This window comes from Lottia gigantea (assembly GCF_000327385.1).
Source record: "Lottia gigantea unplaced genomic scaffold LOTGIsca_2, whole genome shotgun sequence".
Taxonomy (NCBI): Eukaryota; Metazoa; Mollusca; class Gastropoda; family Lottiidae; genus Lottia; species Lottia gigantea.
Window position 1 is genome coordinate 6,366,039 of NW_008708400.1, and position 27,638 is coordinate 6,393,676.

The 27,638-nt window shown below is 32.7% G+C and overlaps 3 protein-coding genes across 3 annotated transcripts; 1 reads left to right on the forward strand and 2 right to left on the reverse strand.

Moving 5' to 3' along the window:
• Positions 1–2,820: 2,820 nt before the first annotated feature.
• Positions 2,821–4,750, reverse strand: LOTGIDRAFT_103379 (hypothetical protein; the record flags this gene model as incomplete). The annotated part of the gene is made up of 5 exons (XM_009053533.1): positions 2,821–2,957; positions 3,164–3,219; positions 3,541–3,740; positions 4,072–4,179; positions 4,484–4,750. The coding sequence occupies 5 exons, from the start codon at positions 4,748–4,750 to the stop codon at positions 2,821–2,823; spliced, it is 768 nt and encodes a 255-aa protein (XP_009051781.1).
• Positions 4,751–6,608: 1,858 nt separating this feature from the next.
• Positions 6,609–23,423, forward strand: LOTGIDRAFT_209139 (hypothetical protein; the record flags this gene model as incomplete). Its single annotated transcript, XM_009053534.1, has 12 exons — positions 6,609–6,715; positions 15,410–15,585; positions 16,150–16,204; positions 18,640–18,705; positions 19,857–19,929; positions 20,273–20,377; positions 20,923–21,011; positions 21,248–21,277; positions 21,668–21,791; positions 22,497–22,592; positions 22,830–22,940; positions 23,169–23,423. The coding sequence occupies 12 exons, from the start codon at positions 6,609–6,611 to the stop codon at positions 23,421–23,423; spliced, it is 1,287 nt and encodes a 428-aa protein (XP_009051782.1).
• Positions 23,424–25,474: 2,051 nt separating this feature from the next.
• Positions 25,475–27,180, reverse strand: LOTGIDRAFT_103688 (hypothetical protein; the record flags this gene model as incomplete). Its single annotated transcript, XM_009053535.1, has 4 exons — positions 25,475–25,727; positions 26,050–26,201; positions 26,562–26,660; positions 27,049–27,180. The coding sequence occupies 4 exons, from the start codon at positions 27,178–27,180 to the stop codon at positions 25,475–25,477; spliced, it is 636 nt and encodes a 211-aa protein (XP_009051783.1).
• Between the last annotated feature and the right edge of the window lie 458 nt (positions 27,181–27,638).

The window sequence follows — 27,638 nt, forward strand, 5'->3', positions numbered from 1 at the left end:
GGAGTTACCAGTTGTCTTCTTGTTATATGCATTCATGATTCTTTCACGACAAGATTTGGATCTTTCTGCTGGAGTCTGTCGTTCTGGACTTTGACTTGTACCTCTTTGTCTGTTTCCAGAGGCTGGAACTGATTTAATACGTGATTCTGGAGAAACTCTTCCTTTTACCCGAACCTATTGACAGAAACGTAACTCATTAATATCAATTAAAGGATGCAGGCACTGGTCATGACCGACAACATACTCCCGCCCTTTCATTCATCAATATGACACAAATTTGCCAATAGATGCTCCTTAGAGTATAAGCTTCTGTGTGGAACACCTATTACCCATTCTGTAAGTTCAACCTCCAGCAATACCAAGTGCAGGGCAGCTGAGTATTGTCCGTTTATATATTGACACATGATTGATCTATATACAGATTCACTTGACTTGACTTGATATTCGAACAATGAACATCTGATGAGCAACTTTCAAATTTTTTATCATTTTACATAGTGAAAGAATGGCCCGTGTCCCCCTGGAAAATTGTGCAGCCCCTGCACGACCCCCTCACATGTTTCCTAGAAACGCCATTGGCAACTACAGAACTAGAACACTCCTACCCAGAGAATTGCGACGATAAGTTTATATTATCAAGGTCCTTACCATATCCACCTCAATCATATCTAAATCCGGTGTATCAGGACTCTCGGGGTTTACCGGTTGAGCTGATGTTGCCCTCTTCTTCTTTAACATCGTAATCCGCTGTCTGCAATAATTATCAACCGTGGTCGACCTACCATTGGCCCTCTGCTGCAGCGCTTCCGGTACTTTGATACTGGTGAACTGTGCAGGTGACGAGCAAGGTGGCGTTTTGGTTGCTGGTAATGTATGGGTTGTTACTAGCTTTGCTCTGTGCTTTTGACTGATTTGTGGTGATGGTGAACGACATTGAATTTTTCCATCAGGTTGGAGATACTGAAATACAATAACCGCATATCAAAGCTGGAAAATTTCCCACTGTGTTTGTGTAGTCCATGCGCAGTGAGGGAAATCATGCCAGGGTTAAAGACAACCAATTGAAATACTTCCCAAATACCCTTGTCAAGTGAACGATAAAATGTCTTAAGGGTCAATCACAATCCGCAGAGAAAACAAAACATTGACCCCTAACCTAAAAGCAGCAACAATAGCTTTCGGTTGGTTCGTGAAAAAGTGAAAATACCTTGTACATGTATGCTAGCGGAGTATACTCGCTGGGTTTTGAGGCACCGTTGTTATTGACTTTTTTAACGAGCGTAGCTCTAGCTCGTTCTTTAGTAACATTCATCAACTGTCGGATCCTCTCATTATCATGCTTATCTTCACTCACAGATCTCATATCTGTTCTTATCTTCTCAGCCTGTTCTCGAACAGCTTTAGGCCAGGTTTTGGGTCTTCTTTCATTTCTCGTTGAGGCTGATCTGTACGCTAAAAATGGAACCAAATTAATATACACTTTCATCCTTTAGTGATAAATCCATCTTTTTCTGTATCATATCAGACTATGAAGACGTTTATGGCGTAAGCTTCTTTACAGATTAACAACTTTCGTGAAATCGTTAACACTGGCTTTGACCTATTTTTTTTCGCAGAAATTCAAAAGAGCTTCTATTATACCAGAAACACTCACCATTACCCGGTCGTCGGCTTTTTAAAATAATGGTTTCCCGTGCTGCCGAATTCAAAACGACGGCTTCAGCTCCGTTTGATATCCCTTTTGTCTTTTCGGGATATGTTGCTCTATAGCATAAAGGTGACGTTTTATTTGGCTTTGAACCATCTACCCTCAGTTTGGCGTTTTCTTTTACTGTTTCATCATCTTTGTTAATCGAGTAAGAATTCTAAAACATATCGATAACGGATCAATAATCCACTTATTAGTCATCCTTCAAAGCAATATTTTAGCAAATTCAATTTCAACATTTATAGTATATTGCAAAATTGTTGAAACATTGCTTATGATTTGAAAGGAAAGTTGAGATAAAGATAAAACTACCATTAAAGTACGGCTTCATCAATAAATTGTCTACTTACCGACCATTTTGGTTTGAGAGTCTGCCTTGGTATCGGCTTCTTACCAGTTAACCAAGGATCGCCCAAAATCTCATCAATAGCTGGTCGCATTGTAGGGTTGTACTGTAACAACTTCCGCACCAGCACCATGCAATCTACAAATTAAAACTTACAAATTTAGAAAGAAAAGGAAGGTGATAGAGTATACAGTCTTCAAAAACAAAGTAGGAACCATAGATCATGACCTTGTGGCTCATCTCCATCAAAGTAACTCGCATAGCTTCTCGTAGTCTAGTTACGTGTAAATGATTCCACCCACCAAAAGGAACGTGGCGTTCAAATCGTAACCTCTGCATTCTCATATCTTCATCCATTTCCGAGAGATGTCCATCATTGTACGGGAGGCGACCATTGACCATTGCACAGAGAATTATACCACTGAAAAAAATGGAACACTATGATCACAAATATTAGACAAAGAATAAAGATAAGAAGTCTAAACTAATGCCACTCTGCATCATAAATTGTCAAGGCAGCATCACTTAGCCTGCTAGAACAATAATTTGTGGTTAGGGAAAATGATACTTTACTTCAAAGGTTTTACCTGGAACCAAGAAGATAGATAGTCTTATAAGATATGAAAATCCCAGAGAGTCGGAAGTTATATAATATGGATGTGATATCGGGTGATTTCGTAATGGTTCTCACGTTTGAAGAACTGGTAGAGCCGGATTTGTTAATGAACTAATCAACTGAATATCAGTATACAGTTTTAAACAGTACTTACAGACTCCAAATATCAGCACGAGTTCCATCATAAGGTTGATTTTTGATCACTTCTGGTGCAGTATAAGCATAAGATCCACACGAAGTTCTCAACAAGACACTTTTATCGTAATATCGACAAGAAAATCCAAAATCTGAAATATGGAACAACAGATGTATGATCTGAAATGAATTAAAGTTTTTCTTTGTTTTGTATATCTTATTGGGGAATAAATATAGGAAACATCATGAAAATTAAATGTGCATTGAGAGAAATAAATTTCGCGAGGATCAATTGTTTTTAGATTTCCGTAAGTAAAAAGTTTTTGTATAGTTTAAGTGTGTGTTCTGCCAGTCTTACCTGTGATTTTTGCATCTATATTTCCATCTATCAAAATATTTTCACATTTCATATCTCTGAAAATAAATGTGGTATGTTATACAACCATGTTAAGGTTGACAAAATACCACAGTTAATTTATGGCAATATTGGGCTTCCGTAAAGTTCTCTCTTTACCTCTTCCAAACATGCAATACGGAAGCACAGTGCTGCCATAAATAAAACCAAACCAATCGATTAAGAACCATGAACTCCAACATCTATTTGACAAGATCAATATAGGTTCCATGGATCCCGTCTCTCCTCGGCAAAACCAATAATTGACAATGACCCATTAAGGGACGGGACGGGTCGATTGCAATACAGACAGAATAAACAACATTTGGCATCTAACTCACCTGTGAACGATTCCATTCTGATGTATATGACGTAGACCAAGTGCAATCTGTTTGAAAAACTTTTTACTGATATCCTCCCCCAAACCACGTTCAATCTTACTGATACTGTGGTTGATCATATCTAATAGATCTCCATTACTCATATACTCCATAACCAAATAGGTGAAATCACTGGTTGAAAATTGCTCAAAACACCGTACCTGAAACAAATTGATCCATAATTTGCAATGTTGATTTCTACAGAAAAGATATCGAATTGAGAAATATTCAGTCGCAGGCGTATTTCAAGAAAGATGAATAGACCTATTACTCCGCTTCGATATAAAAAAAACACTACCTGTTGTAGTAATTCTTGTAGTGAACCTCACAGCTAATAGACAATGACAGAGAGATCACGACAACCATACCATTGGCATCAGAGATTCACAGCGATCTATCCAATTGAACTACATCCCTACGACCTACATCAAACTTATCGATGCCTTAAGGACCTAATCTCACCAGTGAACATTAATCCTAAACAATACTTACTACATGAGGATGTGGGGGCAAAACAATGTGGTTATCAAGTTCTCGTGGTAAAAATTTCTTCAAAAACTCCTGAGGCACGATTTTCTTCTGTATGATCTTTACTGCTACCTGTAATAAGACAAAGGAAGGGAATAGCAGCTGCTCTTTTTCATCTTTCTAAAACGCCATTTCTCGGGAACTCGCATAATCGCCATGGGTTCTGTGATGTCATAAATTAAGGTATTTTATAGAATTAACAGGGGCTACAGGTTAAATGAACTTAATGGAGTCGAAAAGAAAATAGGTGGTAAATAGATCTCTTTAATTCAAATAATATACAATTCCTCTTCTATTGCCTCGATAATTCAAAATATCTGCAGCTACTGTTAGGCCTACTCGTACCAAACAAAAATTGTTTCATAAAATCTCTTACCTGTAGATTTCCAGTGTCTAGATGATCAGCCATTGAGGCATGTCTGGCTAATTTAGACACAGAAACTTCAGCAAGTTTCACTTTAGCATAGGCACCAGATCCTAAGCTCTTGACAACACGATAACCTTTGTTAATACAATCTGAACGTATTATTTCTGACGCCAGTTCTCTGTGATCAGGCTGTTTGTTTACAAACACTGAACGCTGTTTGACCTGTCCATTCTCTAGAACTGTCTTCAACCTCTCCGTCGGAATCACAATTTCCATTTTTTTATCATAAAAGAAAAACTGCACCAAAGACTTTCAAAGTGACTTTCCTAATAACGTCTTAGATAATAGTCATTGTGACGTCAAAATGGCGTCACGTCCATTGTTATATCACAGACAGATTGCGTATTTCTGCATTGAATAAACCTTCCGTACATTACTCTAGACCTTTCTTGCTTTCCTGAGCAATGGGATAAAGCACCTGTGAATAGTTGATCATAGACAATCTATTGTGACTGCCATCAATACGCTATCGGATTTGGGCTAAAGCTCTTTTAAGTGACCCCCACCCCCTCTGGCTCCGCCACTACCCACGAGTAGTAGCCTACGCTACGCATAGCATGAAATTGTCTTCCGATATTTAATTTGACTTTATTCATGATTCCCCTATACTTTTCAAAATGCAAAAAATTAGAAACCATTGAAATGTAAAACATATTATCAAGCTCATTGTGTCAAATATCGGTGGAGTAACTTATAGTGCTCTATGAAGCAGACATTCTCGGATTAATGTTAGTCCGACTTCATACAGTCCGATGTAACGAGACTATTTTCTGCATAATATTTCGGTTCGGAATATCATTAAAAGAAAAAACAATCCTATTTTTTAATGGCTGCGAGACATTATTTCGTGATTCCAATCGATTGAAGAAATTTATGGTAATGTCTGATATTTTAGACCCTCAATGAAACGGAAATTTATGCCACAATAATGATTTGATATACTACAATCGCGACATAGATATGTAGTCCTTGAATGGCTAGAGTGTGGCGTTTAAACCGTCTAACATTGCCTCGATAATTTGTAAACAATTTGACGGGGGGGTGGGGATGCTTCTTCTGCCAAATTTATAGTCAAGAATAAATAAAGTAGATTCTTGTCAAACAAGGTCATGTGGATCCTTCATTGAGTGCTCTTGAATTAAGTTGTTAGTTATGTGTGTCAAATTGTGCTCTTACTTATTTTGTCTGTGTATCTCAACAGGACTGACAATCTATGTCTGATATTATTCAAAAGTTATTGCTTAGTAAGGCTATAAGTTTTTGAAAACTTTCAATATCAAAGACATTCTCATTCATTCATAAAGATATTTTATTTTATTTACTCCTAAAGATCGATAATTTTGTTTTATTTACTTCATGATTTCTACAAAAAAAGTATAAAATATAATGTGAGTGACAGGTGGGATGGATTGAAGTTATGCATACACATCCAAAAACTTTTATAACCTTGTATTTGTATGGACAGTCTATTGAATTTGAGTTTTGACCATCTCCCGACCTTTTATAATAGGTTTGATCACCTACATTTCATCACTTCATGAACTTACTCTCTTTGATGTCAAGGTAGTGTCAGAATTCAAGGTGAATGAAGACAAATTCTGAAAATAACAGTAGACCTAAATTGCAGACAAATTACTTTGTATGAAGGCTTGAATAAATTCAAATTTTATTTAGATAAGATAAGCTTACACAAACTAAAAAAAGGTTAATATTTTTGATGGAAAAGCTTTTAGATTTGAGGCTCATAACAATAGTACAAGTATATGACCCCCAGGCCAACATGTTATAATGAAAATATCATGATTTGGTGAGAAGCCAATATTCTATACTACTATGTAACACATATTTCACCCTTTGTCCTATGTAGAGAGTATTAACCTTGCAACATAACTATTATTACTAACTGTGTTATGGTAGAGACTGGAAACCTAATTATCTTGATAAAGTACTAATTGAATAGAGGTTTCACTGCATATTCACTTGTTATTTCAGAGTGATAGCTGAGCAATGTGGATATATACTTGTATTGAAACCAGTATATGAACATCAATTCTAGTGAAAGTAAGATCTTAAAATGACTCAGGATACACTGATTGAAGACAGTGTGGATGGGGACTTGCCCTCACGACTCCATGCTAAGGAATTCTATGCTAAATATGAACCGAGGGAAATATTGGGAAAGTAAGTATTATTTAGAATATTGGTATTTACACCTCACTTATCTAGGATAATGATTTATTCTACATTAATGATTCTTATCAAACTGTACTGTTTATGTTAACATGAATGTAGTTAGTACTGTACAGGTATCAAAAATGATCGATTTGTTATAGAGCAAAGTTCATTGCTGCTGTGCAACTTTTCTGTTTAATGAATTTTGATCATATCATAAATGGTTTCATAAGTATTTGGACCAATCTGATTTCTTGTCAGACAAGTTTTTGTGAACTTTCATGAACTTAAGACCTTAATAGTGACACCTTTGCAAAACAAAAATCCTTTCCAAACCTTTTAATTCACTAATACAGTGTGGCTTGATCTTCAAGGATGTTGGATTTCTGTTTTTGAAGGGGTTCAGATATGAATTTTGGAATTATTCCATCGTGTCGTCAGTTCATAGGGCAGGTGGTCATCAATTGACTATCCCTGAGACCACTAATTAATAGTTGTTGATTAACGAGTGAAGTAGATTATTAGAGGACTGTATCTGCTTACTGTACTGTCACTGCAGTACCGGTATTGATTTTCACATGAAATATTGCAAGTGAGTACAATGCACTTCTAGACCTTCATTACTGCTTTGTCAGCATGTCTACAATACATTTGGTATATTGCTTTAATGCCTGAATGGAGTTTAAGCGGAATAATACACGCTACACAAATATGAGTCAATTACATATTACACAGTTTTCTGCACTATAATTGATCTAGTTCAGACTGAATGTTTTTCTAACCTGAAGGTCCAGAGTTGAATCCCAGAGTAATTCGAGATAGCACTTTTGGACTCCTTTTCCTGTCAGTAATGTAGATCAGATGGGCTGACATGGAAAAAGGATCTTGTTGTTCGAATGGGACAATGAACAGTGGCATGTGTGCCACAGGCTGTGATTGTAAAAGATCCCTCGATTGTTAGAAATCAAAAAGAGTATGCTAATGCTGCTGTCTCATTGCACACTAAATGACATTTCCTTAGCCCTTAAGGCACAGAAAAGTAGGCCTTAAGCTTATTTCATTTCGGACAGAATGTTTTCATGGATTGTGTTTTCTAGCTATTTTACAAAAATATTTTTTTAAATTTGGAGTATAAAGGGGCATAACTTTTGATGGAACATAGTCAATTATTCATGTTTTAAGGTTTTATAATTTTGTAAATTTTTGATAGGCTTCATCTTCTTCAGATGATGAATTTATTCTGAAGATTTTGTTAAAATTTGTCAAAAAGGTGATGAGCTAGTGTTAGATGGTGGTGCTGAACACATCATTTTATAGTTGGGCAAAGATATTCATGCATATCCAGGTCTTATCCAATACAAGAACAGTCAGCATGTATAATGAGTCTGCATAGTTTCTGTTTCTTTTTAGCCTACCTAAAAATTTAAAAAATTGGACCAGAATGTGCACAAATATCTGGTGGTAAAAACAGCGTTTGTTATTAAATCTGAGGTGATATCCTTTCCTACCTTGATGATGTGATAATATAATAAATAGGCTAATTTGAACCTATGTATGAGTGCCAATAAAAACTGTTAAGAGGGGGATTGTCGCTGTTTAGTAGGTATTTTAGTGTAGTTTAGTGGTTTGCCACTGAAAACAGTGTTTGTTGACTGATATTCTGTCTAAACTAATTTTAGCATTAATGAATACTGTATCATTAACCTTGTTTCATCACCAGTATTCTATTATAGTTCTATAACTCATCACTAATATGTACATGATTGATAGTTATTACTATTTATTATATCAAAACAATGTTGATATTTTCACGGACATTCCTGTAATCTTCTATTGTATTACCATGCAATGATAAAAGGGTTAGACTGTTTCAGAGTGAGCCAGGTAGTTACCTCATTGTTGAATTTTGCGTCTTTGAAACAGATTTCATCTTTTTTCTGACTCACCTTTGTTGTTGGCAAACAGTAACAAATGTTACCTCAGAAGATTTTGTTCCTAAATTTTTCTGAAATCTTCTGTGTTCCAAAAATTCTGCAGAAAGAGATTGTGTTTCTTTAATCGGAGAATACAAATGAACTATAGCCATAGATGGATTCCCTTATTTTCATTTATGAAAATGATAATACTTATATGAATAGAAAAAAGAGGTGTTCTAATGACTTGGAAAAATACCAGTTTGTTTCACATGTCCATAATTAATTCATAATTAGCTAATTTAGAAGAGAATTACCAGTAGAATTCCACTGAGTGACCGATCAAGAAGTCTTGAGATGAAGAGGTCAAAAAGTCTTATTTTGTTTATCCAGACTGTAAATACATGAACATTTATGATTGGTTATGATATGATTAAGAATACATGATAATTCATAAGAAACACCAATAAATCAAATAGTTTGCTTAGTATGACACTAAAAGATAAGGTAACCCATCTTTAACAATGATGACTAAGTGACTCTGAACAATTCACAAGGTATCCTACTGCCTGTGATGTTATATCAAAGTTCCCAATCTTTCAAAAAGTTTCCTGGTCAGCATTCTTTGGAAAATTTCCATATCAATCAATTCGGATCAGCAGACCAGTTTGGGCATTTTTCCACTTTTTTGTACCCTTCCTTGTTTTGGCATTCTTTCTTATATATGATATACGATGTTGAAGGTTATTTTAAGTTAATAATTTATTGTATGATAAGATTTATAATGGTTTCTGTATACTTATACTCCTAGTACAGTAACAGCGTGGAAAGTCAGTCACTGACCTTGACCTTACAGCTATAGATTGAGAGAGAGAGAGAGAGAGAGAGAGAGAGAGAACTCGGTCAGAGACTTCAAACATTGCCTAAGTAATCAATAGCTATATTTTACAGCTGCATTTTAAAGCCATACTTTTCCTTCCTATACACTTAACAGTCATAAGTACTAAAACCTTCAGTAATTTCCTTATAGAGTTCACTATGACTTGAAGGGCAAGGACTTGTATGATTTTTGAGTGCTATCTATAAATAGGGCATTGTGTCAGTATGTTAGTGCTCTATCACAGTGGTAAAGAATGTTCACAAGGGCTCATCTTACACCTGTTCAATAAATGCATACTTCGTGAGGGAAATAAGGTTTGAATGGTCTGATTTAGAGCATTCTAAAGCTTATAATTAATCCACACAATTTTTATACATTAAGGAGTTTGTGAACTTGTATTTTTGCAATTAACTTTCATAATATAATCTCTTTTAAAAAGGCAATCAAGCCCAATAAAAATATCTTAAGTGTTTTGAAATGTTTAAAAGTGTTCCTTTAATTAATCTGTCTCTATAACGAGTGATTATCTAATTAAAATTAATTCTATTTTTAGAAACATTAAGTAACCATGATTTCTCCATATTATTGATCACTGAATCTTTCATTCTGCAGTCTGTTCATTGCTGAGTAATAACATAGCAACTCATGTGTTTAACAGTGTGTTTACCAGTGTGTTTACCAGTTCAACTAAATTCAAAATTATTTCCTGGGTATTTGTAATGTGTAAGATAGCAGTTTGTAACATATTTAACCAATCAAAAGCCTTACATTCATTGATGTCATATAGTGACATTGCTAAGTGAGGATACACTAGCATTGTGGTAGACTGGGACCAGACAACCACTTCTAGTTTAAGGTCGGGTCAATCATGACTTAAGATCGAACTTGATGGATATTTTATTAACACTATGATTGAGAAGTATTATAAAGATTTAAATGGTAGATTCAATTTGCGAGAAGTATTAGGAAAGTAAGTTAATTTTTTTAGATCTAAGCTTGATTTTCTTTGTAAATTTTAACGTGTAAGAGTGTTATATAGTGGAAAACACATGCTTGTCTATTATCCAATGGAATTCCATCTTTCAGTTCACATCAGGTCATATACCATTGATAGTTCATTTCTCATAATACATTATAGTTTTCTGCCATTATCATTTTAGTCTATAAGCTTATAAATATTCATTTCAAATTTTGGTCAAAATGTAATTATTATGCACAATAAATATAATGAATTTCAAATTTTTTTTGAAATATGTGAAATGTGAAGTTGAAGTAGATCTACCTGACTTATTTGAGTTTTTTCAAATTTTGACTAGTGGACTGCCCCAATCTGAATGTCTAACATTGAATATGTCATTGTCACATCTGATATCTCATTGATGCACGATTATACAGTTTAATCCAAATCTTGTGAGACATTAATTACTGCATGAAGGTTTTTAATGTGGATTAGGACAGGACTGGATGTGAGTAATACAGAAACTTTCCTTAAACTCCATCCAGTTTGCTCCTGTCAGTACATAAAGTTATATAAGGTGAAAAAGAGGTTTTTATGTCGTATTTTTCATTCCCCTGATAGGGATATAGTAGACTGGCAATGCCATAGAGTTGTCAGAACATTTGTATTAGCCTACGCCATTCCTCTTTGTTGAGGAATCTTGAACATGCATGGCCTGTAACAAACAGGGCCTCAGTTTATTTTACCATATGAGTGGCTAATATACTTTAGAGGACACTGGGTTGAAAATTCTCTAAGAACTCCTAACTCAGCCTATTCTGAAAGTAGATTTTGCTGCACCAGCCCATGTAAAGGGTTTGAGTTGATATAAGGAACTGAGAGCTTTGTTCTGTAGCTGTTCTTTGTAAATTTAATAATGAAATAGTAAATAGGTTGCTGATATTTCCCCTATATTGTGGGATTGCTTATTGCTATTCTCTAAATTTTTGGGAATGCATTATATACTGATACAATAATGAAAGTAAAAGTACTAGGAAATCCAGGTTAATACTTGAAGAGATTTATTACATAACATGATTAGTTCATTTCAGGCAAATCCATTTTATTGGATTAATTTCCTTTATTACAAAACTAGAAATGACTAAAACCAGAGGTCAATATGACCTAAACCATGTCAATACCAATTCAATCCACCCACTCTAACTGTTTTCACACAATTTGTAGTTTGTTTGAAAAGGAAGTTTTTCTCCTTCAAAGGAAATTTTAAAAATTCTGAGTCATCAAAAAGATATATACAGAGCGTGATGTTATCGTGTTAATATTGGGGTGTGGCTTTATCAAGTTATATCACACTTCATTCCTTAAATATATGATATAATCATGTGTTATGATACTGTACTATGATATCATGTGTTATGATACTGTACTATGATATAATCATGTGTTATGATACTATACTATGATATAATCATGTGTTATGATACTACTATACTATGATATAATCATGTGTTATGATAATGTACTATGATTCAATCATGTGTCTATGATATAATCATGTGTTATGATACTATACTATGATAAAATCATGTGTTATGATAATGTACTATGATTTAATCATGTGTTATGATACTATACTATACTATGATATAATCATGTGTTATGATACTATACTATGATATAATCATGTGTTATGATAATGTACTATGGTTTAATCATGTGTTATGATACTATACTATGATATAATCATGTGTTATCATAATGTACTATGATTTAATCATGTGTCTATGATATAATCATGTGTTTTAGTTATGATACTACTTCATCCTATGTCATAGAATTTTGAACCCTCTACCTTAAGTTACATTTGCTTATGAATTGCAACAGTATTTGAATATGCACTTTAACTGAATAAGATCAGTATACTATGTTATCTAAAATAGAAACAAGGTTATGGTACAGTATGTTCAGTATAACTGTGCATGTTCTAGTGTATGATAAAGATATATTAGTACTAAGTTGACCTACAGTTGAATAAACTTGACTACAATCTAACTCACTGTTAAAGGGACAGTTTCAACATTTTTGTAGGTTGAATATATGTAAATAGTCTTCAAAAGTATTAGAAATGTACGAAAATGCATAATTCCTTGAAAAATATCTCAAACTGGGAATTTCACTTTCTATTTCTGTAGATGTCTTTTCTATAGATCGCAGTCTTAAGAAAAGACGAGTTGTCTTTTTAACGTTCAAACACGGATAATTCTGAACACACGTGGATTTGATTGCTCAAATTTCGATGGTATGCTGTGAACACTGTTTCCAATTAGCTTAGCTAAAAAAATCCTGTTTCTGAGACTAAGATACGATGGTGAATCTGTCCCTTTAAACCATGAATATATCACAGTCCAGATAATGTGACGTTAATTTTTGTGACTTGAATGAAATATGATATTTTTTTATTATTATTATCTATTGTTTTATCAGATATATTAATTATAACTATATATAATATTCATTATAACTGTGATATTGACCCATATTTGAAGATTTGAATATAATTTGATACATACATTGTATATCTGATAGATATCACCGTGATCAATCGATGTTTCTATGTTGTACAGTAATATCACCAAAATAGATTTACTGTCATCATTCTTTGAAATAATTCAAATCTTAGTCAGCATCTAAAACAACTAGATAATCCACTTATAAATAATGTTTGGAATTAAAAATTCTCGTCAGACCAGCTAGTCTTTGAAATGGACATTTACTTTGAAATATATGACTTAAGGCTTATGAGAATAGAAAGAAAACTTGCTGGGGCAAATGTCTTTAGCTTCAATAGCTCCATAAAATTGGTGCTTGCTTATTTAATGTTATTGATATCATTCATGAGGTTTTTTTTCAGTAATTTTCATTAGAAAAAATAATGGGTGTTTTGGCTCTGTTTCAGAAAATTTTTGTCAGTGTTAGGGTGATATGAGAACGAATTTCCCATAAAAAGCACTGGCCTAGGTCATGAAGTTAGAACTATATATTTTTAAGTGCTGTTAATTTTAGTTCAGTTAGTATTTTCAATGTCTTGTAAAACCACAATTGACATAGTTATCAAGTTTCCTACTGTTCTGTATAATATATATATATAGCCTGTGTTGAATTATTAATGAGTCAAAAGACAGTAGTGAAGAGTAATTGTATTATAATGGAATCAGTTAGATCTATTGATTCTATTGGTAAATGTTTCTATTGATAGATTTCTCTCTAGTTTTCACTGACCCAGACTCCTACACCAAGCTTACACTAACCTCAGGTTTGACATGACTTTTTGACAGAAGAGGCTATCGTCCAGTGGAGATATTGGTGCACAAACAGATCTGATGAAAAATATAAACTTGAGTAGTCTCTGTCGCACAGTTTGATTTAAATTTAGTTTACCCAAAATTAAAGTTGTCTTAATGCTTTGATTCAAATACAATATTAGTACTCATCCTGGTATTTCTCATTCAACTTTTCACAGGGTTTGCCAATTTATTTAAATTTGTCATGGTATTTGACACACAGGCAATATATGGAAAATATAGGCAAAGGCCAGTAAGAAATGAGATTATCATTGAACTTTCACTGTAAGATACGAATATTATAGTAATATCCAACAAACCATACAACTATCATATATTTTGCCTCTATGATTAAACAAGGATGTCTCCTGCTACAGATATTTCTTGAAAAACCAACAGATGTCAAATTTATACACAAACACCCAGAGTCATGTTCAGTTGTTTAAAAGATTAGTCCACATCTTAGATATTTTAATTAAGATTCACTTTAAATACATTTCTTGATTATTTTTAGATTTGATAAGCATGACATGTATTTATTTTTGGGTGAGTTTTCTGTCAATAATTCAAATAGATGATAGATTACATGTCATCAGTCAATTCACCAAAATAGTTCTTGATCTTTTTTTAGTTTATAAACATCAGAGTACAAACTTAATAAACTTAAATCATTAAAAAATCAAATTTGATTGAGAGAGGTTGAGAACAGAACTCAATCAGATGTGTTTAGATGTCACACTTGACTAGATTTCAGTTTACATTACTCACTGACCTCCACTAGTAGGTTTATTTGTGATTGAGGTAATATGGGGTGAAAGGACCTGTCCTATATATCTAACCCTCACTACAGTCATCTGGTTCTAGTTTATTGTCTTGCAACTACTCTTGATTTTTGACCCTGTTCTTTGTTTACTATAAACAAGACTTTTGTTCTTGGTCAATGAGTTTACAGAGGTACTGTTCATTCATTCATTCATTCACCAATACAGGTCAGTATGGACTTTGGACTCGTAAGGGAAACATGTTAATGCAATATATACCTATGTAGTGAAATATTGAAGGGCTGCTATAAAATGGTTATCCTAGAGTTAAATGGAGATTCATTCGATGTTTCTGGGTAAGATCTGGAGATTGAGACTTGAGGTTATAGAAATATTTGTAGTTGAGATTAATCAGATTAAAAAGGTTACAATTGGTAGATATCTATGAGAATTGAGATGCATATAAGATAAGTTATAGCTTAGAATGTCAAAGCAATTAAAAAACCATGTTGTATTTCACTTATAGATGACAGGGCTGTAAACCTATGTGTTAATTTGCTGTATTTTGCATAGATAGATCCAATATGAAGTATTTTGCTATTTCGATATTTTGATTTGATAGTTTTGATGGTTCATAGACATAGCAATAGATAGCCTGATTTCTAAATACCTTCAATATTTCATAGATAGCTTTGATTTTAGATAACTTTAGTATTGGTTAGCTTCAATGGTATTGAACTTAAATATTTGATAGTTTTAATATCCTGTAGCTTCAATTACAGCATCCAGCATCCAGTTATATTCGTTACCTTTGATATTACATTATATTTGTATATATTTATATTTGTAGAGGTGTAAGTAGTACAGTACGTAAATGTTTTGAGAAGAAAACAGGAACAGAATATGCTGTAAAGATTATTGATATTAGTGGTGAGAAGGGAGAAACCTATCAAGTAGCCCAAGTTAAAAAAGATACATACAGAGAGATTAATATACTACGTATGTGTGCTGGCCATGATAATATCAGTAAGTTATAGTGGTATTATTTAGGGTTGGGGACTATATCTCATGCTGAGGACAATTTTTGATTAATTTAGTAGGGACCCAGGCTGTAGGTCAATGTTCTCTGTATCCCAAGAAGTCTTGAAGGATGGTTCCATAACAACAACATATATGTTAGAAATGAATTATATTCCTGTTTCTAGTCATTTTATCATTGATTTATAGAGTCTGTTGGAATAGGGTCCTGTTGCTGTGAAATTCGAAACTATTTAAAAAATGCCAGACATATTAATGCCAAGACTTGAATTCTTACTCAAATATAAGATCCTGTTTTATAGCTGGTGTATAAACTTATGTAATTCAATGGGAAATTGAGCCATGTGCTGTGAAATTCCAAAACATTTTTAAAAAAATGCCAGACATATTAATGCCAAGACTTGAATTCTTACTAATTATCAAGAAAGAAATCATGTTTTATTGAACATCAAAATAGCAACATAATTTAGATCAGAGCCGACATCAAATTACTTTGAGAAGCTCCAGTCTTACAGATCCATTCTTGAAATGTTTGTATTTTTTATTTTTTAGTTGAACTTCATGACTGGTTTGAAACACCAACTTTTATCTTCTTAGTGTTTGAATTGTAAGTATCATCTTCCTAAAGTTTTATAATCATCAGAATAAATTATCAGAAATTCTTTTATCCCTGAGAAAATCCAGTCTCCTCAGTTTTTCTCCAATGCCATTTCCTGTACTGCCAATCAGTTCTAGAACAAAGCCACCGACTGCTGTATAACTTACAATATTATAATGAGAGATTATGATGACATTCAGTCAACTGTGAAATATTTGATATTAATGATATCATTTTATACCATCTGTAATAAACAGTCTATATAGGATTACACAACTAGAAAATTATTTCATGCTATATGAATTTAAAGGGATTTATAATTTAGAGGTTTTATAAACTTTGTGTGTATATCTGGGCCAATTAAAACATCACTTTGCAATCGCATGTCTTTGTTTCCTGCAATTTCACTTAAACTAAGTAGAAAACTTCTTTTCAATACTTTAACAATTTTATATATTAAAGGGATTCTTTAGAGATTTTATAAACTTTGTATGTCTTATCAGGGACACTCATAGCTCTTTGCATCATTCCTATGTCAAGTCAGTTGTCTGGTTCCTGAAATTCTAGAAAAATAAGACCAGATTAAGCCATCACTATTGCAAATAATATTAAAACCAATTTGTTTGTCTTATATTGTCAAGTTTTTCTGGATTTACAGGAATAACAGGTGTCAGACAGGAAATCAGAATAATGTAAATAGAAGTTGTATAATATACATGTTATGTCCCTGATACAGAGACAGTCTTATAACAACTCTTTGTGATCTCTTTAAAGTATAATAATAACTACTCTCAACTCAAGTGTGAAATTATTTAAGCTATGTGAAAAGGCTGTTTATATCTTCTGATGTTTTTATAAGTCAGATTATAATAAAATTATTTGTATAGTATAATATTCCTTTATAAGTACATGTATATATTGATAAACGTCAACAAAGTTCTATTATGTCACCTCAGCTTGAATATTTCCTGTAAGCTTTTGTCAATTGAAAATTTTTCAAAGACAATGAAAGCTGAAAGAGTCATTTCCCAGCAAAATTTGCAAGATAAGCTTAGAAATTCAAGAAATTTTCCAAAATTCTCTTCAGTTTCAGATATAAGATCCTATTAAGGACAACTGGCCTGGTATTTTCGAAACGATCTTAGCGCTAGGATATCCTAGATTCTTATCTTCTATCATTGATTCTAGGATATCCAAGCGCTAAGATCGTTTTGAGAATACCAGGCCAGGTTTTTGAATGATTTCTTGAATATAGTATGCTCTTTGACCATAATTTCACGTAAAGCCTCCATCATTCAAACTGTCTATAGACTTGATCTTTATAAAATGAACTAATTCAGGTTGATAACATAGAGTAATTAAACTCAGGTTTATCAATTTTATTGAACATAGATGTCAAACTGACCAAGACTTAAATTTACTATAAATTTTCTTATTTAAATCGATAACAAGCTTCATTTTTAACTCTCAATTCTTATGCACTCTGAAATTGTGATCTTTGGTCATGAGGAACTTTGAATCATTGGCATGTCTCATGAATTTGGCATTTAACCAAAGTAAATAAATTTTTTTTAAATGTTCTTATAACATGTAGATATATAAGATTGTTTATATTTCTACAGAATACGGTCAGTTAAATTGAGTGTAAATAAGAAACTAGGTCTAGTAAATAGAGTAATGGCCTACAGATGGTAGATAAGAATTTAACCTTGACTTTGATCACAATACTGGGGTGATGCAATAACATAATGATGTTTTACTTCAATAAACTGAATGGTTACATCCAATAATCATTAAGGTTGATAGATTGAGGAAAGCTCTTATTTTAATGAAACTGCATGAATTTTTATTTTCTGTTTTGACTGAATAAAGGATTGACAAAGCCTTACATTGTGCATTGAGAGAAATTTTGACAGAGCAGCATTAGCTGATGGATGACCTTAGAGTTGTTCCCTCCAGAATCGTTGATCTACTGGTGTTTAATAAGTTTAACTCTAATAAGAAATCGATGCACTATGGGATCACGATGGATGAGCATGAAATTTTCATGTCTGCACAACTCATGATTGTTGATATTGTATTAAGAGTGAAGAAGTTTAATCAAACTACTATCTGAAACACTGGCCAATATTACAAATAAAAAGAATTTCTTTATTAAATATAGTGGAGTGGGTTTCAACATCAAGATAACATTAAGTTTTGATCAAATAGATTGTACTGTAAGGTTCAATAAACCTGCTAAATACAGAAATATTCTCGCTATCATTTTGTTAAGATAAGCTAGTAGAGGTGCCAAATTAATGAAAATCTATATAGAGGGATTAAGATTAATGGTGAAGCTCTGACTTGAGATATTATTAGTCAAGTGTAAAAGGGAAGGAATTGCATGGTTTCATTGACTTAACTTTCTGTGGAAAATAATTTTGCCCTTGTGTATATTTCAGATGTAAAAAGGGAGAATTATTTGATTATTTAACAGAAGTTGTATCTTTATCTGAAAAACGTACAAGGTAAGTTTAAAATAACTCAGTTTTCTGGTAAACCGTTGACTGTTGTCTGAAAGTTCATATTTTTATTATTTTAAGGCTACAGTGTTTAGGAAAATATGTTTAGGACATTGTGGACCCTCTTTGGAAAATTTGGCTGTCTTTGTTACATTTATGAAAAAAACTTTTCATAAATTTTGTTTATGTTTTTTCATATGTGTGTAGGTCTACAGTACACAACTGAATTGTCTTTTATTATTGTCATATTCTTAGAAAGGTACCGTCTGTAGAATGTGGGTCACTGAGCTATAAATAGTAACACGTGGCAAATGTCGAAACTTTGAGTACTGTGACGCTCTCGCTAATCCAACATTATTTTGCGGTCCCAGTGTTTGTCGGATTACACAGAGTATACTGTACGTTAATGTCTACTATAGTGAAGTATCAATACACAGCCAAGAAATACAACACACATATCATGTTGTCATGCTTTGATTTAACAGCTGAAAAGATATTTTGGGTGTTTATTACATAAAATAAAATGATCATAAGCGTTAAATATTGATAAGATTTAAAGATAGGTTTTGTGATAATCATAGATAGTAAGATAGTAAATAACCTGTTTGAATTCAGGGGCATTGATGATAGTTTATCTTGACTCCATGACCTCATCTATAAAAGAGTTTTATTGACATGAGTAAATGATTTATTATTTATATTAATGACCCAGTCTTTAATTAGATTTTAGATTAATATATTATAACTTTAATAAATAATTAAACATGTGTGTCTGAGTGAAAATTTGTGATGATTGATGGGATAAATTGACTTGGTGGTAGACATTATTTGACTCATGGTCTATAATATAGAAATAAAAGTTGCAACATGACTGAATTTTATTTATGTCGTTGATCATTGAGAAGCGCAAGACAATTTGTTTTGATATTTATTGATCGATCTCTTATAGGAGGTATCAGAATAATTAAAAATAAATATTGAAATTTTGAAGATAAAATGTGAATTTTTTCATCCATTACCTGATATTGCAATACGTATCATATCGTGACCCTTGTATCGCATATCATGGCATGATTGTTGATACTAAGTACTAATGGTTAGATGTCTCTGGTATGTCAAATTAATCATATGTATAAATGAAATATATTTGATTTCAGAATAATAATGAGACAGTTACTAGAAGCTGTATTGTTTGTTCATGATAAAGGCATTGTACATAGAGATTTAAAGGTGAGTTGTCCACAAATTTTATAATCTTGATGGCCAGACATTTTTGTTTCATGCATTAGATCATACAACAAAAACTTGCTTATTGATACTTATTACTTATGGTTGGAAACAACAGAAATAAGCATTGCGATATTGCATTCTTGATATCATAAGCCAATTCTCCAAAATCTAATTTGAAATAAGCCCAAGCCTATGATAGAAATATTGATCATTATCATACTATAATAGTGTCTTACTGATCAGCAGTTGTCTAAAAACACTGGGACATGGTTTGTTTGATACTTGGAAGTACTCCACAACCTATTTATGATTTAAAGAAATGTATTTATTGTTATGATTTCAGCCAGAGAATATATTGTTAGATGATAATTTAAATGTTAAAGTATCTGATTTTGGTTTTGCTACAACTGTTACTGACCATGAGTTAACAGGTAAAGAGGTTTTCTCTGTGTATCCGTTTACTGCAGCCTTCCATTTTTCAGTCAAATGTCTGTGCTTAACCTTATCTGACTGCTTATAATATCTATAGGGCCAAAGCAATAGTTGTATCATACATGCTTAGTTTAAGTGTAATTGCAAGACCCACAGACGTCAGATTGAAAATTGGAATTATCAAGTTGCAGATTGACTTTAAGATAATGATGCAATGTCCTTTAAGAGCCATCTGTTTTTACCTCAACTGATAAGCCAGATTCCACAACAGAGTTCTTTTTATCTGCTGTAATATCTTTAGATTTTTCAATCTGGTTTCCCCCTGTCTCTGATGCTGGTTGGAGGGGGTGACATTGAAAAGCGTCTAATCCTGTGTCCTCAAAAGATCAGTTGAAAAGTGGTTATCAAAAAGAGTAGGCTATTGCTGTAATCTTGTCCCTCATTGCATACTTCATGGCATTTCCTGTCAGCATTAGCTCTAACAGGTGCAGAAAAGTAGGACGTAAAATTTCAGTTCATCTGATTACTGTATATTGAGGTATATTCTGGTTTAATTTAGAGTTATGTGGTACACCTGGGTATTTAGCACCTGAAGTATTAGCTGTATCTATGTATGATAATGCACCAGGCTATGGCAAGGAAGTGGATATGTAAGTTATCAGTTTCTTGAAGATTAGAATTGACATGAAAATGTTCCCAAGTTTCAAAATGATAACAGAGTCACTTGTCTGTGTCAATTTTATCAATAATGTGGCATGTTTCAACTTAAAATTTCGAAATTTGATTGTTTGATATGTCAAGAAGTACAACAAATATAGTGGTTTCGTCATTAAAATACATGATTAGTGAGGAAAAACTGATTAAATATTTACTTGTATTATTTTAGGTGGGCATGTGGTGTTATTATGTACACATTGTAAGTATATACTTTCTTTCAAAAGACACAATTCAGTATCTTTGAGAAATCATTTGAAATTCGATAATTAAAAACATAGCATAGATACATATGATTGTGTTTTGAATCATAGATTTGTATTTAAAAAGCAAAGATAATTGTTCTTATTAATTCAAAAAATTGCCAGTTGTCTGTCATAAAGAAGAATAAGTAGTAATTGAAACTGTACAAAGGAGACGCATACATGTATTATAACCGAATTACCAAAGATATCGAAGTATAAAGGGAACTGTCCACGTTCATGGTTTGAATCACCACAGGAAAATACATTCTTTGATTCCCCGTGGACAAAACATCCTTACAAGTATACTCTGAACTGAAGTGAACAAGATTTCTGACAACTTATTTCAGATTATGTGGATCACCACCATTTTGGCATCGAAAACAGATGTTAATGTTAAGAGCTATTATGCAAGGAAATTATTCATTTGGTAGTCCAGAATGGGATGATATTAGTGATGTACCTAAAGATCTGGTGAGTAAAGATAATAAGCAAATCTTTTGGACTCTCCAAAAAGTGATCCAGTTGATGAAGACTTAGGAGACAGAATGTTCCATTATATTAAATTATTAGTGGTTTAACCTGTTCTCTGTTTATTTTACAGATATCTAAATTATTAGTGGTTGAACCTATTCTCTGTTTATTTTTACAGATATCTAAATTATTAATGGTTGAACCTATTCTCTGTTTATTTTTACAGATATCTAAATTATTAGTGGTTGAACCTATTTTCTGTTTATTTTTACAAATATCTGAATTATTAGTGGTTGGACCTATTCTCTGTTTATTTTTACAGATATCTAAATTATTAGTGGTTGAAACCTATTCTCTGTTTATTTTTACAGATATCTAAATTATTAGTGATTGAACCTATTCTCTGTTTATTTTTACAGATATCTAAATTATTAGTGATTGAACCTATTCTCTGTTTATTTTTACAGATATCTAAATTATTAGTGGTTGAACCTATTCTGTTTATTTTTACAGATATCTAAATTATTAGTGGTTGAACCTATTCAGTGTTTATTTTTACAGATATCTAAATTATTAGTGGTTGAACCTATTCTCTGTTTATTTTTACAGATATCTAAATTATTAGTGGTTGAACCTATCCTCTGTTTATTTTTACAGATATCTAAATTATTAGTGGTTGAACCTATCCTCTGTTTATTTTTACAGATATCTAAATTATTAGTGGTTGAACCTAGTAACAGATTAAATATTAAAGAATGTTTAGCCCATCCTTTCTTTGTAAGAGAGGTAAGTTACAGAGTAGTTAAAACAGTTCAAGTAGGAAGTCAGCCTGTAAACCTGCATTCAATAATGCTAAAGACTATCTCAGTGCTGAAATCTTGACCAAAATGCTCAAGATCTTGACCTAATGCTCAAAATTTTGTCCATTGAGCACTTGGTCAGAAAGGTTATAATTTATGAAGCTTGTATCAAAGAAAGTTTATATATTTGTATAGGTTGTCTAGATATGATTCTTAATAAATTTTTTTATTATTATAGTTGGGTCCTCAGAAAAAATTTTATGCAAGAAGAGTGTTTAGAGTAAGTATAGCTTCAAGATACACTAGAGTTTCTCCAACAAAATCATGGTTGCTGCAGTGGCTCTATGGTGTACTTGCTCACTAATCTGAAGGGTCATGGCATTTGGATTTTTGTGACCTGGTTTCATGGAAAAATGTGAGGAACCATGTGCTTCAGGCTGTGCACATTGAAAAATTCCTCAACAGCTACAAAATACAGTAGATTTATGCCTGGAATGATACATTATCTTTGATGAATACTTTAAGTCTGTATTAGTTTTATCATGTTTTACATGTAATTATTTTGTTCTTATTCCAGGCTGCAATTATATGTGCAAGATTTTTCTATAGACTACACTTTTTCTATACAAACCCTTTACCGATCTCAAGTGATGTAATCAAAACAAATCCATATAGTGTCAAATTATTTAGGAAATTAATAGATGGATGTGCATTTGGAATGTATGGACATTGGGTGAAAAGGGGAGACAATCAGAATCGAGCTGCTCTATTTGAACATGTGTTACGTGATGATTGGAAAACGACAGTATTATCTGCGAATGCTCAGACCTAACTCAGGGCCCGTGTTTTTAACAAACTCAACTGTGATGTGTTTTTATTATTAATGTGAATGTTTTGTTTTAATTTGTGGAGTTATCTTTTCCTGTTTGTGATTTACAGTCTCATCTATGTTATTCCTAATTTACTATTCAAATTACTAACTAGAGGATATTATCAGAAATATTGCTCTTGCCAAAATCACTTGGAGAATTGGAAATTCATAGCCATATTTATTTCAGAACAGAACATTAACTTGTTATCACAAACCAATTAACCTAACTTGAAATACCTTTCACTGTCACTGTCTGCAGGCGTATGTTTAAAAAACATTTTAGATGCCATGGCTTGTGCTTTTGAGAGTTTGTCCACTGTAGGCTCTACACCTGATCATCCCATGCTCATTAAAATTTATCTGTAGAGTTGGAAATTGATTGAGATTCTTTATGTTGGGAATTTAGATGTTGTTATTTGTTGTTATTGTTGTGGTTCTGATGAAATGTATGCTGTCTAAGACTAAGGCACTATAAGACAACGATATATTATTAACCAGTATGAAGTATGCACCCATCATTTAACAATCCAAATAATTTCTTATTAACCTTATGATGGTATGGCTGTTTAACATCGGGCTATACATGAAATTTATACACATTTTCAAATAGGAAGTGTTATTACTTATTGCTTTTCACTGGCTAAAAAACTAATTCAAATATGATGCTAAAATCTTAAATGAAAAGTTCTGTCTCCTTTTGCATTCTTTCGATAAACATTGTACATTTTCACCGAGATGCTTCCAGAAAGAATATTGTATATATAAGTCATTGCAAAAACCAAGCCAAATGATTTTCTAGTGCACATGGGTTTCATTCATTTATCATCACTGCCATATATTGGTGTAGGAATGTGGAATCATGTTGGGTAGTTAATGATATCTGATATCATAGACCATTAGACTATATTCATTGGTCTTAAAAACCATTGTATAGAGTTGCTTCTGACCACAAAGGCCAGAAATAGATGGAACCTGTGTCCTATATTTCATGGATAATAATAATAATAATCACCTTATTACCATTGTTTCAAACTGCTTCTGATCTTGAAGATCAGAAACTCCCTGATTCCTCCATTCCTATGCCTATGTATCCATCAACTGTAAATTGTTTCATTTTTTATTTATTTCACTCATTTGATAAGTTTATCCATCAATAACTACATCAGGACTTTGCTTCTCCAAACGGTTAGGTTTTTCTCAAGTGAGATATACCTATTTATGAAGAAAAAAAGATTTTTAGAAAAGCAAGGTCTATTTGTAAAGATACTGGGTGTTAATGTTTGATTTCAAAGTTGTGGTGACTCGGTAACTTAGTCCATCGATTTCAAGCCAAGAAGTAGAAAAATTAGTGCCATTGTTGTGGATAATACCTCCTTTACATAAACAAGTCATGTAACTGATCTTTATTAGCACAAAAATCTTAGCAAATTACATTCATTTTGGAGATTTGAAAGGCACTGCCTTGACACGTCAGACATGCAAAACATCATGTCCAACTTGATAGCAGTAGTACTGTGCTGGTCCCAATGCTATGATCAAACTGATGTGCTTGGGTCAAACCTAGGAAAAGGTAAGCAAGGATGCATTTGAATTGCTGAGTCACTGCAACTCTGAATTGAAGTTAAATTAAAATTTAGAAACTGGGATTGTTGATCAATATTTCATAATCTTCATCAGATTTCATGTATCCAAGCTTTAATTGTTGATCATTGATAGAAAACCTTACAATATATTCTGGACTTAGTTATTTGCTTCTTAGCATCTTCACATTGTCAAGTGAACGAACTTCGTACCTTGACTGCAATAGCATTTTTCTTTTACCATGGGATGCAGTGATTTGATTAGATACCAGGGAATACAGCCAATCAGAGACCTCAACAGAAAGGCTGTAAACATTATGGCTTTGTGTGTGTTCGAGTGACAATTAGTCAGGGGGTGTCAAATAGATGAATATCACAATATATCCAGTGTTGCTACAGACTCGAATCAAAGCAGAGTATCAAGTTATTCACTCATTTTATAACACTAGTAGATTTTTTAGCACTTATAAAATCTGAATCCTCATCTGTATAAACAGGTTCAGTAACATCAGTCCAGAATACATCAGATAAAGTTTGAATATTAGATCTAGTGAATACATGGATTGATATATCATTAAATACATCATTATCTTTATACAGTCTAGTAGGTAGAGGTATCTCTGTTGTATATGGTTGAATCTTCAATATATAACCACCACATTTCTCTAACAGTCTCTTAGGTGTTCTGAAAAACAATAACTTGTGGCTTATGATAGACCCATTTAAATCTATGTAAACTGTTATGTATTATGCCAAATGAGTCTACAATGAACTACAATATCTGGGAGGATTTAAATTTCACTTTTAGCCTCAAGGCTAAAACGAAGAACACCATGCAGTGAGTAATAAGTATATTTTGTCAGGCCAATGGCATTAGCCTACTGATTTCACTGATTTTCAAGTCTGTAGCATACCCATCCAAACGCTTTTGCCAGCTCCCAACACATTTTGATTTCAATTATAAGGGGATTGACATATAAAGGCCTTCTTATTGTGCTATAACTTACCTGTCAGTGATGGCTGTAAAACTATTACCAATAATAATAATACCAGGTAAGGTATCTACAGACCAGTTAGACCATAATATATTATTATATAATGATTTCCCACAATGAGGTAGATAATAAATACATTTATTCTTACTGTTTCTTTTTCCTTCCTGTAAATATACCATTATACACTAATAATAGAGCCAATTATACAGTTATTAAAAGGCTAAAAAATTGACTAAAAATATCATACATATATTTAATAAGAAATGTCCTTATAAAGAAGATACAGCCTTGTTTTACCAAAAGATGGATGCTAATGTCAGCTATGTCAAAAATGATAATCTGATACACCTGAAAACTCCAAAAAGTTTCTATAAAACCCACAATGTTTAATTTCCAAAATTCCATGACAATATAGTACAATACACATGGCTACCCATAAACAATGTGATATGTTGCAGAGCACTAGCAGAATCATTGAACTGTTTTCACTCTTTTCTTCAAAGCTGGAAGTATGCAAATCTCACCTCATTTTCATTAGGGACAATCCAACCCAACTGTGTCAAAGCCTTGATTTCTACTTGTGTAAACACAGGATCATAACAATATGAAGAACCTTTAGAAATCTGTAAATAAAATCATTAGATTACAATATTTCTTGGGTGACATTCTGAGTAACAACATGTTTTTGTAGGTTCTGTTTTAATATTTCAATATTGCTCTATAATTGATGTATTGAGCACTTGAAAACTTTTTGTTATTGTAAAAAAAAACAACCAAATTATTAGGTTAGTGACCTAGGAACGTCAAGTTGACAAACTGTAGCAGTAAAGTGTTACAACTTTTCCTAATGCAGCTCATGTGTATGGAACATAAAATATTTCCTCAGAACAGCTGGTTAACATATGGAAAAGGAAGACCAATATAACCCAATAATGACACAAATGTTCTTAAAGCAGCACAATACTTTTATGTAAAAATATGCCACCAGGTTTCCAGAATGTAATGATTTACCTTTAGATCTCTTCTCAAAGCTGAAACCAAATCCAATTGTTGTTTAGCTATAAGACTTGATGAGAAGTTACCTACACCATAAACTACCAGCTCAGTTTTAGATTCAACCTCATCATAGTCTGTGTTTTTCATCAACAATTCTATATGAAAAAATTGAAAATCAAACGCTGCATAATTTGATAGCAGATTTCAATTTGGCACCTTTTCAATTACATAGTCTTTGCAGGCATACTGGCAAACAACACTGCAAAATTCAAAAACAGGATTCTAGATTGGCACCTTAACAACTATAATCTATGAAGGCACTCTACCATAGAACCACAAAGATGAAAGGCAGAAGTAAGTCTGACCCTGGCTACAATGTATCTTGGAGTGCAGTGGAATAGCTTAAATAAGCCTATGCCTATCTTATCATTGATTAGGGTGATTGTAACTAAATTAACAAAAGGCCTTGGTACCATAGATATAAGAAGGCTATTAGCTCCTTACCCCTTGTTTGCATGTAAAATTCTGTAGACTTCATTTCCTTGCTAAAAAAAAAACATTCGATATTTTCATTTATGACTGCCAAATTTTTATTCTTCTTATTC